This window comes from Chionomys nivalis, chromosome 18 (genome assembly GCF_950005125.1).
Source record: "Chionomys nivalis chromosome 18, mChiNiv1.1, whole genome shotgun sequence".
NCBI lineage: Eukaryota > Metazoa > Chordata > Mammalia > Rodentia > Cricetidae > Chionomys > Chionomys nivalis.
The window spans coordinates 9,078,376-9,093,395 of record NC_080103.1 but is presented as its reverse complement, the minus strand read 5'-3'; the positions used below and the strand labels follow the sequence as shown (position 1 = coordinate 9,093,395).

The following is a 15,020-nucleotide window of genomic DNA, read 5'->3' as shown; positions in this document are numbered from 1 at the left end:
CTGTGAAGAGACACAAAGGTACCAAGAGTGGTTCATCTTTCTCCAAACTAGAGAATAATAATGTTTTCTTCTCCTCAACCTCGCTCCCTTGATATCTTGGATTGAAGGGCATTAAATAAGCAAGACTCACTGACCTACTAAGAACCAGCAAGTTTTTTATTTGAGATAGGGACTTATGTAGCCCAGGCTAGTCTTGGATTCATGATCTCTGTCTCCACTTTACACATTCTAAGATTACAAGTGTACACTACCACAAATAACAGAACCAGGAAGTTTGAAAAGGAAGTCCAGGGCCTGGCAAAGGGAGGAGACTACACACAGAGGTAGAAAACACAGAACAGGAAATCTCACTGTTGCCTGCTAAATAAGAGTAGGAGCTATTAATATAAGTTTGAATAATAAAAATATGGGATTTAAGGGCAGAGAAAGCATCTCTAGAAAATGAAAATATGGGGCTGGAGACATGACTCAGTGGTTGAGAGCACTGTCTGCTCTCCCAGAGGACCTGGGTTCAATTCCCAGCACCCACATGACAGCTCACACCTGTCTGTAACTCCATTTCCAGGGCTTCTGACACCCTCACACAGACATATATGCAGGCAAAACACCAATGTACATAAAATAAAAATAAATTATAAAAATGAAAATACTAGCCGGGTGGTGGCGGCGCACACCTTTAATCCCAGCACTCGGGAGGCAGAGGCAAGCGGATCTCTGTGAGTTCGAGACCAGCCTGGTCTACAAGAGCTAGTTCCAGGACAGGCTTCAAAGCCACAGAGAAACCCTGTCTTGAAAAACAACAACAACAAAAAAAAAACAAAACAAAAAAAAAATGAAAATACTACTGGATGTGGTGGCATAAGCCTGTGTTCCAAGCATGTGGAAGGCAGAGGCAGGAGGCTCAGGCATTTGAGGTCAACATTGTTTATAAGTGAGAGTCAGAGGTCAGCCTGAGCTACACAAGATCCTGTCTCAAAAGCAAAACAAAATGCACGCACTTAAGCCATGTGTCACATACTATAACCTAGTACTTGGGAAGCTGAGGTAGGAGGTAGGAGGGCGTGGCACAAGGACACACTGACATTTGCTGAGCGTACAGAGGGTATAAAGCAAGTAACACTGGGCTGAGGCTACAGAGATCCTTTCTAAAAACAAAACCAAAAACCAGGACAAAGTTCAGGCCACCTCCACTACTCAAAAAACCTGCAAACAAGTCAGTCAGTGTTGTCACACGCCTTTGATTCCAGCACTCGGGAGTCAGAGGCAGGTGGATCTCTGAGTTTGAGGCCAGCCTGGTCTACAGAGTGAGTTCCAGGACAGCCAGGGCTACACTGAGAAACCCTGTCTGGAAAAAGAAAAACAAAAACACACATAAAACAAAGAAAAACTACAAACAAGTATTGGATAAAGCACTGGATTGAACAGGTAAAGCCTTTTGCAGGTCACCCAGGAGATCCAGTGATCTCAACAGTGTAGCCAGGCACAGTAGTTTATACCTGTGATCCTAGTACTCAAGCTAAGGCATGAGGATTGTCATGAATTCAAGGCCAGCCTGAACTACTTAATGAGTTCCAAGTAAACCTGAACTACAGAGACCCTGTCTCAAAAAGACAAAGCAAAGGCTAGAGAGATGGTTCAGGGGTTAAGAGCACTTCCTACTCTTACACGGGATTTGGGTTCCATTCCTAGCACCCATTTGGCTTCTCACAACTGTAACTCCAATTCCAGGGGGATCTGATACCTGCTCTGGCCTCTATGGACACTATACACATATATGCATATAAAACATCCATACACATAAATAAAAATGAATAGATCTTTAAAAAAAAAGACAAAACAAAACCCAAATACCTCAGCACACAGTAAATCCATCCATCCCAGATAGATCATTTGGGAAGTTCTGATTTTAAAGACAAACCCAAAGCCTGGTGGTGCACACATATAATCCTAGCACTTGGGAGGTGAGGGCAGAAGAATTAAGAGTGCAAGGCTGCCTTTGGCTATAACTGGGTTCGAGGCTAGCTTGAACTACATAAGTCCCTCTGTGAAATCACACTCTCAATCAAAAAAAAGACAAACGTGGCACATTCAGTGGTCAGAAGAGGGCAGATGTAGTTCTAGAAAAAACCAGCAGAGGCCAACATAGAGCTGTTCATCATGTGGCTGTGCTCTGGAGAAAGACAAGCCAGTTTCAGTTTGATCTTCCCATTCAGCCTGGCTAGAAGCAAGTACTCAGCAGAGCTCCCTGAGAAAGCCTGTGTGGTCCTCAAGAGTGCTGGAGTTGCACTGAGCCTTTCCTTTCATTGCCCCTCCCCTTGTGTGTTTGTTTCCTTTCCTCACCTGCAGTTGCTTCAACACCTGGAAAGCCAGCAGCTCCTGCCGAAGGTCATCTCCACACTTGACAATGACTGACAGGAGCCGCCAATTGGGAAGATGACCATACGGGGAGCCTTCTCTGATCCTCCTATGAAGACAGAAGTCACAGGGTGATGCCAGGGTAAGGACTCAGCCGGCAGTAAAGTCTGATGGAGTGTTTAGAGGTGGAAAGGCACTGGAGAGGATGATGTGAGCACCTGAAGATGCCTTGGAGCACTGAGAGGAGTACCAAGACCACCTTCCACCCTCTACCCTCCTCACCGCACTTTCTCCTGCCAGGGCTCTTTGAGGGCAACTGCAGAAGGGTCTTCAGGATCTCGTTTAAAGGCTGTGGGAGTGTGAGCCAGTTGTTCTGAAAGGCGCCGTCTAGTAGGAAGAAAATACACAATTTATTTGGAAGAGTTATCTCAGAGCTGCAATGCCTTTGCCCCTGTTTCCTTGCCACTGTTCCTAGATTCTGGACACACAGATGGGAACCTTGGCACTAGGAAATCCAGAAGAAGCATAACCAATAGCATTATTTTGCTAACCTGGTGGCTTATGATCATGCAAAGAACCTGGGTTTTCTCATTACTCTATCCCAATATTGATTCAGAATGGATGTGACTCCAGAATCTGAACCTTAAACAAGGTATCCTCTCTACCCTCAAAGTGAAGGATACAATTTTGAGATCTCACTTTGATTCTTGGTTTTGGGTTTTCTCATGGTGCTGGGAACTGAACCCAGGGTCTGCACATGCTAGTCAAGGGCAACTTCGAGAGTGATGCTCAAATGCCCATCTGAGGCACTCGTTTCTTTTTGGAACTCTCTTAAAATGTCATTTCTTTTTGTAGTAGCTAAAACAATGCCACTATTGCACCTTCACTGACTCAAGTATAGAGGCCTCAGGACAAGGACAGAATAATGAGACAAAGGAGAAAGACACAGGCTGACAGCTGGTGAGTAGACACAGGAAAGGGATAAAGAGACAAGTGGAGTCTGGAAAAAAAAAGATGAAAATGAGGGATGATGGGATCTGGCCATACCGGATGTCCCCTGCTGCAATGAACACAGGCTCCTTGCTCTCCTGGCTGGTGATGCTGTCCACAGAGAACTGGGAGATGTTGTCACAGCTGTTGGTGTGGACTTCAGGGAGCTGGGAAGAGCAGGTCAGAGATGCTAAACACAGATCTCCCTCTTGCCCCCTGCTCACTTGCCACTACCTGTGGCATGCGGTTCTACCACACCATTCCAGACTGCTCCCAAAGCCACCATGGTTCACACCATTATGGCCTTCTTGAGTTATGGATCCCACAGTGATGTTCTCAAAGTATGAACTACTCCATCAGAATTCATGGAGATGCATAGGAAATGCAGCTTCTCAGACCCCAACAGCAGTCTAAACCGGAACGCTGGGAATAAAATCTAGAAACTGGATTTTAGCAAATTCTCCAGACTACCTCACACTGTCAAGTTTGTATACCACTGCCACAACTTTTGCAGAAATCTGAATCTACAACCTCATACTGAAAGCCCCTATGATTAGGGATGTATTATTCTCTCCTAGATCCTTCCAGACTAGATTTCTTTGACTAGTCTTCAACTTTTTGTTTTGTTTGAGAAAGGGTTTCTCTGTGTGTAACCCTGGCTGTCCTGGTATTTGCTCTGTGAATCAGGCTGGCCTGTAACTCTGATGTAGACTAGGCAAACCTCAAACTCACAGATTTGCCTGTCTCTGCCTCCCAAGTGCTGGGATTAAAGGTGTACACCATAACCACCTAGCTTCTTTCTTTTCTTTTTGAGACAGGAACTCATGTATCTTAAGCCTGGCCTCAAGCTTACTATGTAACTGAGAATGGCCTCAAATTCTGCTCTCCCTGCTTCCACTATAGTGCTGGGACATAGGTGAGCTGCCACATCCAGCTTCATCTCTTCAGTCTAACCTCCCACTCTAACCTCACTTGTTACTGTAACATACCCTGTCAGGCCCCAAGAGGTCTCCTGTCCTCCCTTGTAGCAGAGCAACCTCAGCTCCAGCCAATGTACAGTGCCTTGTGCATCTTCATTTTTCTTCCTAAATGGCTATGTCTAACCTCAGCTTGACTGTAAAAAAGACAGAGATCTGTCTTTGTCACCAAATGTGCTACATAAAATGCTGCCCTGCTTGCCTTCCTATAGCCCCAAACTAAAGCTTGAGTTTCTTCCCATAGCTACCAGGACTGAATAAGTACATAGCTTGTCAGGTTGTACTAACCTCTCCAGCCCCATTTGTCACTGCCTCTTACCTCATACTATATATGCAATGCATACTAGTTTCTTCCAGTTCCTATCATGACCATGCTCCATTTTCTCCTCTAGTCTCTGTACACATTCCTCTATCTGAATGTTCTTTGTTCTGCCATTCCAAACATGCTTCAGGCCTCAGCTGAAACGCTGCTGCCTCCAGGAAATCCTTTGACTCCCACCCCAAGTCTGGAGTAAGTACCAGCTCTGGGTGCTTCCATGATGTCTCGTGCTCCTCACTACAGTGCAGGCAACACCACACTGCAACTACCAGTTGTCTGGTCTGATTCTGTGAGGTCATAAATTCCTTGCAGGTATAAGCTAACTCTTGTTCACTAGTATACAGTACTCAGGTGTGGCACACAGAAAGCCCTCCATAAACTTTTTTTTTTTCAGTTTTTCAAGACTGACCTCAAATTCTCTATGTAGCTGAGGCTGGCCTTGTGGCCTTGAACACCAAATCCTTTCAGAACACTCAACCTTTTAGCTGGGATTATAGCTATGAGACACTACATACAGATATTAAAAGTCTCTCTTTTTAAAATATTGATTTTATGCATGTGAGTGCCTGCATGTGCATCATGGATGTGCAATGTCCACAGAGGCCAGAAGAGGGCAGCAGTTAGACAGCTGTGAGCCACAGCAAAGGTGCTAGGGACTGAACCCCCATTTCTATAAGAGCAGCAGTGCTCTTACTGCTCACACAGATCCCTTGGCTCTGCCCTGAGTGCTGGGATTAAAGGGCTGCACCACCACGGTCCGGCTCCCTTTATATGTTTGACTGAATGCAGGTATGGCTTGTCAGTCTCTGCTGTCCTAAATCAACTTTATATAGTGGGTGTTCCATGAATATTTTATTATATTTCCCTCCTCCCCTAGTCTAGATGTTCCTTTTTACTTCCAATCTGAATTCCTGCTGCAGGAGAACAAGCGTGAGCCTATTCCAACCAGCTTTTCAGTGCTTTTCCTTCTCACACCCTTACTACCTGCAACATTCCTCTGGGCGCTTGCACCATCTGCTAACAGGTGTGTAATTCCAAATGTATTAAAAGCTCCTAGAAAACAGGTGTTGTGCCCCCAGTATTGTCTCCTTGGTGCTCCCTCACCTCCACCTGTAGCTCGCCTATATCATCCACCGACCAGGCTTCGTCATCATTGTCATAATTGGGCACCGTGCTGAAGCTGCCGGCTCGCTGCTCATGAGTGATACCACATTCAGGCAGGTTCTCTACGGATCGTGTGCTCCGAATTCGGTTCTCAGGAATCCGAGCAGGAACACTAGTTGTGTCGAAGTTTTCACATTCAAGAACTTCCACGTAGATCAGGTAGGGAGCCTGGGGGGTGAGGAGGGGAGGACAGCATTTGCCACTACCTCTCATCTAAGTTCCATTGACACAGTTCTTTCTGTCCCAACCCTCAGCAGCAGTCCCTTGTGACTGTGAGCATCATGCACAGGTAGGAACTGTGCTATCACTTGCATAAAACATTGGGGAAAGGGCACGAGGGCTCAAATGCATGTGTGCAGTCGGGAAAAACTGTTCCAACTATCAATGGCAGTTGAAGGTCTATGGGCTTATGCTAAAGTCAGGGCCCAGGGAAGTAGACAGAAAAACTGGATAAAGCAACATGTGTCCCAAGGAGAATCCTAATTTTCAATCCTTCCTCTGAGAGGAGACTCTGAACCATGACCATCATTCCTATAAGTAGACACACAGCTGTTTTCTCTGGTATGAATGGGCATACTTCTTTCCTTTCTGCCCACTTTGATCAAAAAAAAATTCTTATACATATGTCCCTTTACCCACATGATGGTTGTACCTGGATAGCCTGAGGTTAGAGAAAGGCGAGAGAGCTACTTAAGGAGGATAAGGAGTGGGTGGAAGGCATGAGGTGAAGTGAAAACATTAGGGCTGCTCTGGCCTATAAAACCAAAACCCAACAAGTCAGGCAGGAGGGATCTGAGGTTCTGGGCATCACAAGAGCAATGAGGGAGAGTCACCATACACTACAAGGTCTCCAGCACGCAGGTAGGGAACAAAGCCTGAGTAGTCATGGATGGTCGGATGAGGGGAAGGGTCCAGGCCAGAGCCCACTTACCTTGTCCTTGGAATTGAGGACAACAGCTTGTGTATGGGGCACACGGACCACGTGGTGGTCAAAGCCAGCAGTGGGCAGCCAGACTCGAGCAGGGAGTTTGTGGTTCAGCAGAGAGAGCTCTGAGATCAGCCTTTGTGTTTTCTGCTCTTTAGTGGGGAGTGTGGCCAGCCGTTTGCCGATCGCCATCAAGGATTTGATGAATTCTCGTTCAGGGGCCAGCCGGACAGGCTACAGATGGTTGGGATGAAACAGAAGATGGTGAAGAAGACATTGAAAAAAGTAGCCTTATTTGCTCCTGGCCAGGGCCCCGGTATTTAAAGAACCCCAGGAAAGGGGCTACCTTTGGCCATGGTAGGAATTTTCACCCCACTCCAGCTTGAACGGGGGAGAACACATCCCTTCTCTGAAAGCTACTTCCGGGGGACTCAAGATGGCCTGAGCTCAGCTCACTGAGAAAGAATCCTTTTTTTTTCCCCCTTGGACTTGAGTTCCTCAAAGACTGCCCCAAGCCTTTAATACAGGCAAGGGGACAAGGTCTAGAAAGGCCATCCAGGACCTCAGACAGAAGAGCTCATACTTGAAGTGCTTTACTCATCTCAAGAACAGATGGGCCCTCGGGCTGGCTCTGTGCCAAAGGGCTCTGGCCAGGCCTCACAGGACTAGGGAAAGGGGCCTGAATCAGTATTTCCTCTTTCAAAGAAGGAGATGCTCTTCATCCCGAAACTTTTGTTGTTCTCCATGGCGCAAACGCCAACTACCCCTCATTCTCGTAAGGGCTAAGTACACAAGCAGGGATGAGAAGAGAATGTGCAAACTGTATTAATGAGGGCATAATCATTGGGAAAGAAAAGGCGGGTGGAGGGTGGTACTCATAGGTGGACGGAATAAGCAATAGCGCCTGTTCGCCCTTGGTGGCCCTTCTGAAGGCCTGTCTCTAGCAATTCTTCCCTGGGTTCTCTTCGCATGCCTTTCACAGACTTGACCCCCAATTTTAGTTCCCTGTGGTAAGCTTGGTTCCTCATGCCAGGTATTTCAGCAGTTCCCAGAAAGGGCAAGGTAGAGTGGGGAGAAAGATGGAATCAGATAGACATGATGATGAGCTCTACTGGTCTAAGCCTGTCTACCACAGGGACCCTTTCTCAAGACAGCCACAAAGCTTGGCAGAGAGGATCACGACTCTAATCCAAGCACCTTAAGAGTCATGGCAAGGAAGATCACAAGATGGAGGCCAGCTTGGGCTATAACAAAGAATCTGACTCAAACAAACAAAACCCCTTATGCTGGGCATGGTGAGTCACATTCTAGCACTTGGGAGACTGAGGCAGGAGGATTGCCACAAATTTCGGGTCAACCTAGATTAGTGATTACTAGGTCAGTTAGAACTATATACCAAGACCATGAAAAACAGATATTTACTACACAATTCCGTATCTTATCATGTCTCCTCAGCTATATAGAACAATCTCTCTTCTTATTCTTTCTGCTCTTCTGATTGGAATAGTATTTCATTTACCAGACCTTTCTCTACACCCCCAGCCCCTTTTCTTTTTTTGGTTTTTCGAGACAGGGTGTAACAACTGACCTCAAACTCCACCGCTGACTTCTAAGTGCTGGGACTAAAGGTGACCACCACTACCTGGCTTCTCCCCCCGCCCCCCACCTTTTTTTATTCTGAGACAGGGTCTTTCTATGTAGCCCTGTTTGGCCTGGAGCTCAAGCTACACAGGTCAAGCTAGCTAGCCTTTAGCTCATGGAAATCCTCCTGTCTACCTTCTCAGTGCTGGGATTAAAGATGTGTACCACTATACCAAGTCTGCTTATTTTTCTGATTGAGAATTTCTATCCTTACTGCTCATACATACTACATCAAAAAACAAAGAAGAACATCTTTGTTTCTTTTTTTTTTTGAGATTAAGAACAAACTTTATTCAAGACTTTTGTTAATGAAAAAATTTGTTTTGAAAATTTCATATATGAGTATACTGTATTTATATCATTTCCACCCTTCCCATACCCCCCTACTCCCTTTTGAATTCATGATCTATAATAAAAATTATTTTTTAAAAAGTATTCAGAGTTTGGATATACTGGAAGCAGAAAGAGCCACTTTCCACCTTTTCTGTAATAGTGTTACAACACTATAAAAAAGATGAAGCTACTGAGCATGGATTTTTTTTTTCTGAGACAGGGTCTGTGTAGCTTTAGCTGGCCTAGAGCTTGCTATGTAGTCCAGGCTGGTCTCAAAATCACAGAGATCTGCCTGTATTTGCCTCCCAAATGCTGGGATTGAAGGCACATACCACCAAACATAGATAATTTTTTTAAAAAATTATTTTATGCATATGGATGTTCTAGCTACATATCTTTGTACCTATGTGTGTAGTGCCCATGGAGTTTCAGGTGATTGTGCCATCATGTGAGTGTTGGGAATCAAAACCAAGCCCTCTGGAAGAGCAACCAGTAAGCTGTTTTCCCAGGCTTTTTATTTTTATTTTATTTATTTTGTTTTATACATCTTTTACTAAGTCCAACTAGTGCTGTGCATATGCGAAAGTTTTTATGGCTGATCATTTAGAATTGGGAAACCTATCATGGGGTTCATTCCTGGAGAAAACTGATTCTCTCTCCCCCAGCAGCTACTGATGGCTGTGGCATTTCATCTAGGGGTGGGCCTTGGTAAGCGTTCCCCATCCAGAAGCTTCTCCTGAGAACTGGGTAATACTGTGTTCACCTGCACATGTGAGATAAGAGTCAGTATGCAAAGGAACCACATAGCCTCTCCTCCGTGATGGGAGGAGGTGTGTTGGTTTAGAGCCCTGCACAGCAGCAAAGAAGGGAAACTTTAGGGACAGGGTTGAAGGAAAAAAGAAAAGAAAATGGAATTGGACCTCAAGGATCCTAGAAATATCCTAGGGGCCTAACACAGAAAAAAAAAAAAAAAAAAGGGAATGAGGCCCTGGGCTCCACCCCAGAAAGATGGGGGGCGCGGGGCTGAGATCTGAAGACTCATGCCTTTATCCTGATCCCTGAATCCATCCACTCAGTGGCAAAGGGTTACTGTGACAGGACCTTCCACCCCAACCAATTCAGTCATCTCATTAGAAAAGGCAGAATGCTTCTCCATCCTCAAGCCAGTCTTTCAGCTGTAGATCCCTGTTACCTAACCATACTGGATATGACCCCAGGCCTCCAAAAAAGAGGCTCTGCCACATGAGAGGAGATGGGATCATGATTAAAAGGGGATCAGTACAGAAAATGGAAAACAGTGGGTAGACAAAGAATAAAATGTAAAATATATATATATATATATCCAAACTCCCAGAGGGTCCAGCATTTCCTCTCACGTCTTTGCCCAGGAACAAGGTCCAAGACCCTGTAGGACCAGAGGGTCATGGGTTAGTTCAGAGGGATAAGAAAGGAGAACAGGGATTAAGGGACATCCTGGGCAATGGGCTGGGGAAAGGGAAGAACTCAGACCTGGAAGAAATGAAGTTAGAAAGGAAAACCAGTTATGGGAAAGGTAAAACTTTCCCTCAGGCCAGTTTGTTTTTGGAGTTGGCTCGAATAGCACAGAGCCTAACATTTAGAAAACTGAATAAATATTTGATGGGCTGATGACAGAAGTCATGGGGAAAGGGTTCTTGGTGGGAGAAATGGGATCCCGGAGGTTTCTGCCGAGCAGTCCGTGGCTCTAATCCAGGGATAAACTCTACCTGTCCCAGCTGTTTGCTCCAGAGACCTAGGAGTAGCACAACATTCCAGCTGCAGTCTTGGAGCAAAGGATCAGCTGAGCCTGTCTGGGTCTGGGCTCAGGGAACTGGCAGCAAAGCTCAGGGGGAATGCCTCCAGGTCTGGGAAGCCTGGCAGGGAGATGCTAATCTCCTGGAATTAAAGGGGCCTTCACTGGTCATAGACAACATGGGACGGAGAGGAAATGCGGCCACGTTGGGAGCCTGCCACCCAGTCCCAGCCTGGCCCCACTTACGGAACTGAATGAATTATCAACACTCTCGGTGCTGGAGGAGAGCTCCTGGGAAAGGGCCAAAGGGCAAGGGAAGAAGGGGTGAGGTTGGGGGGAGGGAAAGAGACAAAGGCAAAGAATTTAGCTCCAACTTGGATCATAACTGCTTCTTTTGTGCAGCTATATCTTCCTGCTTCAGTGAAAGACAGTCAGCCTGGAAACACTACTTGCCTAGAGTCTAGATATTTGTGGGATGTTGAAAGGTTAGCTCAGACCTTGAGATCAAGAGCTGAAGGCCCAAATACCTTATTTTCTATTTTATCTTCCATTCTTTCCTGAACACACCTTCCTTTTAGATCAGAACCCTAGAGCTGGATCCCTAGTGCAATGACTGCCTGGCCAAGGCTTATTTCTTTCATATAACTCACTCACATGCTTTCAACCAACCCCTTCTCCACCAGGACAGCCACCAACTGCATGACCCTGTACTAGAAAGTTGATGTTCCTCTACCTTCTTGGCTTACCTCTCAGTACATATCTCCTCTTAGTCAGCCTCATGATCACCTTAGGAAGCCTAATCCCAACCTTGAACCTATGACAAAGGGCGCCCCAGATCCATGGACCGGAAACCTGTGGCTGGATGATCATATATGTGTCAGCCTCATACCCGCCCAGCTTCCTGTCAGGTATTGCACATGACACTGAGTACTTTACAGTTTTGAACTGATGTTGGACAATGAGGTCCTAGCTAAAACCACCCGAGAAAGCTAATTAGCAGGGCAGTAGTCATCTGAATCCCAGTCCAAAGTCTAGACCTTAATAATCTAAACATCACCCCAGCTGAATGGAGTGGCATACACCTGTAATTTCAGTACTTGGGAGGCCGAGGCAGAAGGATCAAGAGTTCAAGGTTAGCCCAGGCTACATACTGAGAGTCTTTCTTAGGAAACAAACAAAAAATTGAAAAAATAAACACCTTCCCCCTCCTTTGTTCAGCTGGAATCTGGGAACAAAGTGAGGAGCAGCTCACTCAGTAGTTGTGAAGCAGTACTCATGCCCTGGGCCATCCCGGGTTCTGCCCACTGCTGTCTAGCAGGACAGGCAGCAGGCACAGAATGCATGCATAAAGGCAGGAGGGGAGGGGACTGGACTAAGAGGCAGAGTCTTTAGAGTTCCCAGAGCAAGAAGGCAGTAGGCAGAGTACTTCTCTACGGTCAACATTTCAAGCATCTGCTTAATTCAATTTTATGGCTGAAGTTCTCGATTTAGATACTAGGTTTTGGTTTTCCTTTATGAAACTGGGCAGGAGAGCATTTACAGGGTGTAGCCACTCTTGGAAACACCCTGCTAAGGCTGCAATTCGTCTACTTTGGGAAGAAGTAGGAGGAAGGGTTGAGACAGTGGGGATGGCAGAATGTGTTAGACCATACCGGTTCAATTTCTACACCTAAGCTAGTTGGGAAATAGTAACAGGCAGGAGATTGGCTCTAGCTGATACTCTCCCAGACGGGACCCAGTGGACTCATTAATGTCCACAGCGGACAGGAGGATATCATGATCTGTTCTTCTCCCACTTCCGAGGCCTGAGTCACTTGTACTGAGTCAGCTTCAGGGAGTAAAGCTGAAGCCAAGAGCTGACATCACACCCTTATCAAGCTGGAAGGACTTCCAGTGTGACATGCCGCAGATTTCTCTGTACAAAGGTTACAGTCCTGAAAAGACAAAGCTATCTAATTGGAGTGTCCTTATGTAGGAAGGATGGAACTAGGGGATGGTATCTAACCACTCTGATCCTTGTGCAGCCCCCACCCCCAGCTCTATGCCAAAATATTTATCATTTGGCTACAAATAGAAAGGAAAATTGAGACTGATTAAGAACTGCTTTGAAGGTTGGGCTTGGGTGTGTGTGTAGCAGATAGATGTGAGAAACCAATGCTAGAACTCTCTGTGGGGAGCATGAAGGAATCCTCTGAAGATAACGGAAACTTCTGAGATCTGGCCAGTGAAGAAGAGCTCTGTAGGGAGCTCCAGGCTGAAAGTAGCCCTAGGCGTCTTCCCTGAGGCCCCACCTCACTTCTCTGGAGCTTCTCCACAGTGGGAGAAACATGGGATTAGCCAGTACCCAAAGGGAAACTAATACTGCTATCAGAGAGTGTCAGCCCCACGCAGAAAGACTCCTTCTTAGAAGATCTTGCTTGGCTCATTTTAATAAGATACAGATTGACCTACTGCTTCTGGAAACATTTCAAGACAGACACACACTGACTAGCTCCTCATACTGGGGCTTTGGTATTAGACTTTATGGGTTCTAGTCCAAGAGCAGAATTTTATCCTCCATCCTCTGCTGCCTTTGGGACAGAACTTTGCACACTGTACAAGCAACTAGTTGTTTAGTGGATCAGTGTTTCATGACAAGGAAGGGAGAAATGGAAGACCGCTTCCCTTGGTACCTCAAGCACAAAAGCTTTGATAAACATATCCTCAAAATGTCAAAAGGACTGGCAAAAACCCCTGAGTTTGGCTCCATGCCTATAAACCTAGTGGCATTTATGTTTGTGTTCTGTTTCTCTTTCATGCTCTCAAGTTTCCCAAGGAGCCTCAGTGGATTCAAGTGTCTCACTCTGCCAGCATCAGATAGATAACCCAGGAGGACCCAGGGAAGTGCTACCTTCTTCCATCCCTGGATCCAGTAACCCATGAAGAGCCAGGTGGGGAAGAATGGCAACTGGAAAACCCACCCTAGAGATTTAAACACTCATAGAGTACCTGCCTCTCAGAGCCATCCATAATCCTGCAGCATAGATGTTAGATGCATAGAAGAGGGACCCCAGACCAGCACAGGGTAAGAAAAACCCTAAGGCCTCTGCTTTTCTGGTCCTAAGATGCAGACTAAAAAATAGATACAGGGAAAAGTCAAGCTAGACAAGAGGTACCAATGAATTCCCTCCCAGATGCGCACATTCACTCCGACCAGATCTGATCTTAGAGAAGGCAGTTCTCTCAGATAATCTCAAACCCTTCAGGATCTCAGTTCCACCAAAATCTGGAGGATTCTTCTTGCTCTGCAACAACCTCCCTTCCTAGACCCTCAACTGCTGCGAAACTCAAACAGAAATGAAGACCGTCCACTCTAGTTCCCATGGATGTGGAAGTGTGAACTGTCACATCCTGGGCTCTTCTTCCCCAGTGGCCTCTTACAGCTGGGATCTGGGGAAGTAGATGCTGAGGAATAACCATGGCAGCTCAGCTGAGTGACTATGAGCATGAACTATGGACTGGGTTCCTGGTCTAGCAGTAACTAGTTGAATGACCTTAGTGAAGCCATTTAACTTCTCTGAGCCCTGTTCCTCACTGGTAAAATTACACCAGTTTCAGTTGTGAGGATTCCACATACATTATCTGGCATACTGCCTAGCATATCAGTGATCAATAAACACTGGCACATTTGGCTTCAGTATTATTAAAATATCATAATGAAATACATTGCTAGGGAAAACAGGCTATGAATTTCCTTTGCCAACTGCTTTTCTTTCTCTAACTACCCTGACTTCCCTCTACTTGAAAGAAACTTTACTGTATCAAAACTGTGGGTGGTTTATACCCCACAGAGACAGATGCCAGGACCATAGGCATATGCATTCCAACAGTGTGTATTCTTCATTTTTTTTTCTTTTTTAAAATTCCTTCTTTTCTAGGCTTATCTGGCAGCCAAGATGGGAGCCTGCCAACAGAGATGAAGCCTGGAGCACCAATAGTCTAGCTGGGACACCTGGCCACTGAACTTGGCTATCCACTGGGCATCTTTCCCCACTATCTGTCCAGATATATAGTAGATGGTGGTGCTAAGCTGCCAACCGCTTACCTCCTGTGCTCTGTCAACATTAGATAGCCTGCTGTTGCCAAGCTTCCTTTTCTCAACCTCAGCTCCTCAACCAGCATTACACTTACTTTGCCAAGGTTATGTCTCTCTTCCCTTTTTGTTTATCTCAAATGAAGGCAGGACATTCTGTTGAGGCCCCACTGGTAGAGAATAAACTTTACCCTATGTTAACAAAAAGTAGGGTCTTTGGGGAGCGAGGAAAAGGAATTATGAGGAATGGAGAAGCTGATGGGCTAGTTAGCATCCTTTCCTTTTCCTTCCTTGTGTGGCTGCTGTGATCTCAGGTAGGCCAGGTTCCAACAGGGTGCATCAGGCCTGCATCACAGTTCCTAGTATTTGGTTAATGGAGCGACATCTCAGTTTAGTGGAAGCCAACTCTGGACAACGTCAAGAGTATCAGCCTTGCCATTAGCTAGACGATCTGAGGCAAGTCATTTTATCTC

General features: G+C 45.9%; 1 protein-coding gene across 2 annotated transcripts in view; it reads right to left on the bottom strand.

The window, feature by feature from the left end:
• The window catches only part of Pi4kb (phosphatidylinositol 4-kinase beta), a 37,391-nt gene that overhangs the window by 9,095 nt on the left and 13,276 nt on the right, over positions 1–15,020 (bottom strand). Inside the window, exons 3-8 of one of the 2 annotated variants that reach the window (XM_057794269.1) lie at positions 10,722–10,766; positions 6,737–6,964; positions 5,746–5,973; positions 3,403–3,512; positions 2,638–2,742; positions 2,341–2,464 (exon numbers count right to left, since the gene is read on the bottom strand). In XM_057794269.1, coding sequence (XP_057650252.1) covers positions 2,341–2,464; positions 2,638–2,742; positions 3,403–3,512; positions 5,746–5,973; positions 6,737–6,964; positions 10,722–10,766 — 840 coding nt within the window. The remainder of the gene's footprint in view (positions 1–2,340; positions 2,465–2,637; positions 2,743–3,402; positions 3,513–5,745; positions 5,974–6,736; positions 6,965–10,721; positions 10,767–15,020) is intronic. The other variant, XM_057794270.1, reaches the window with a different exon arrangement.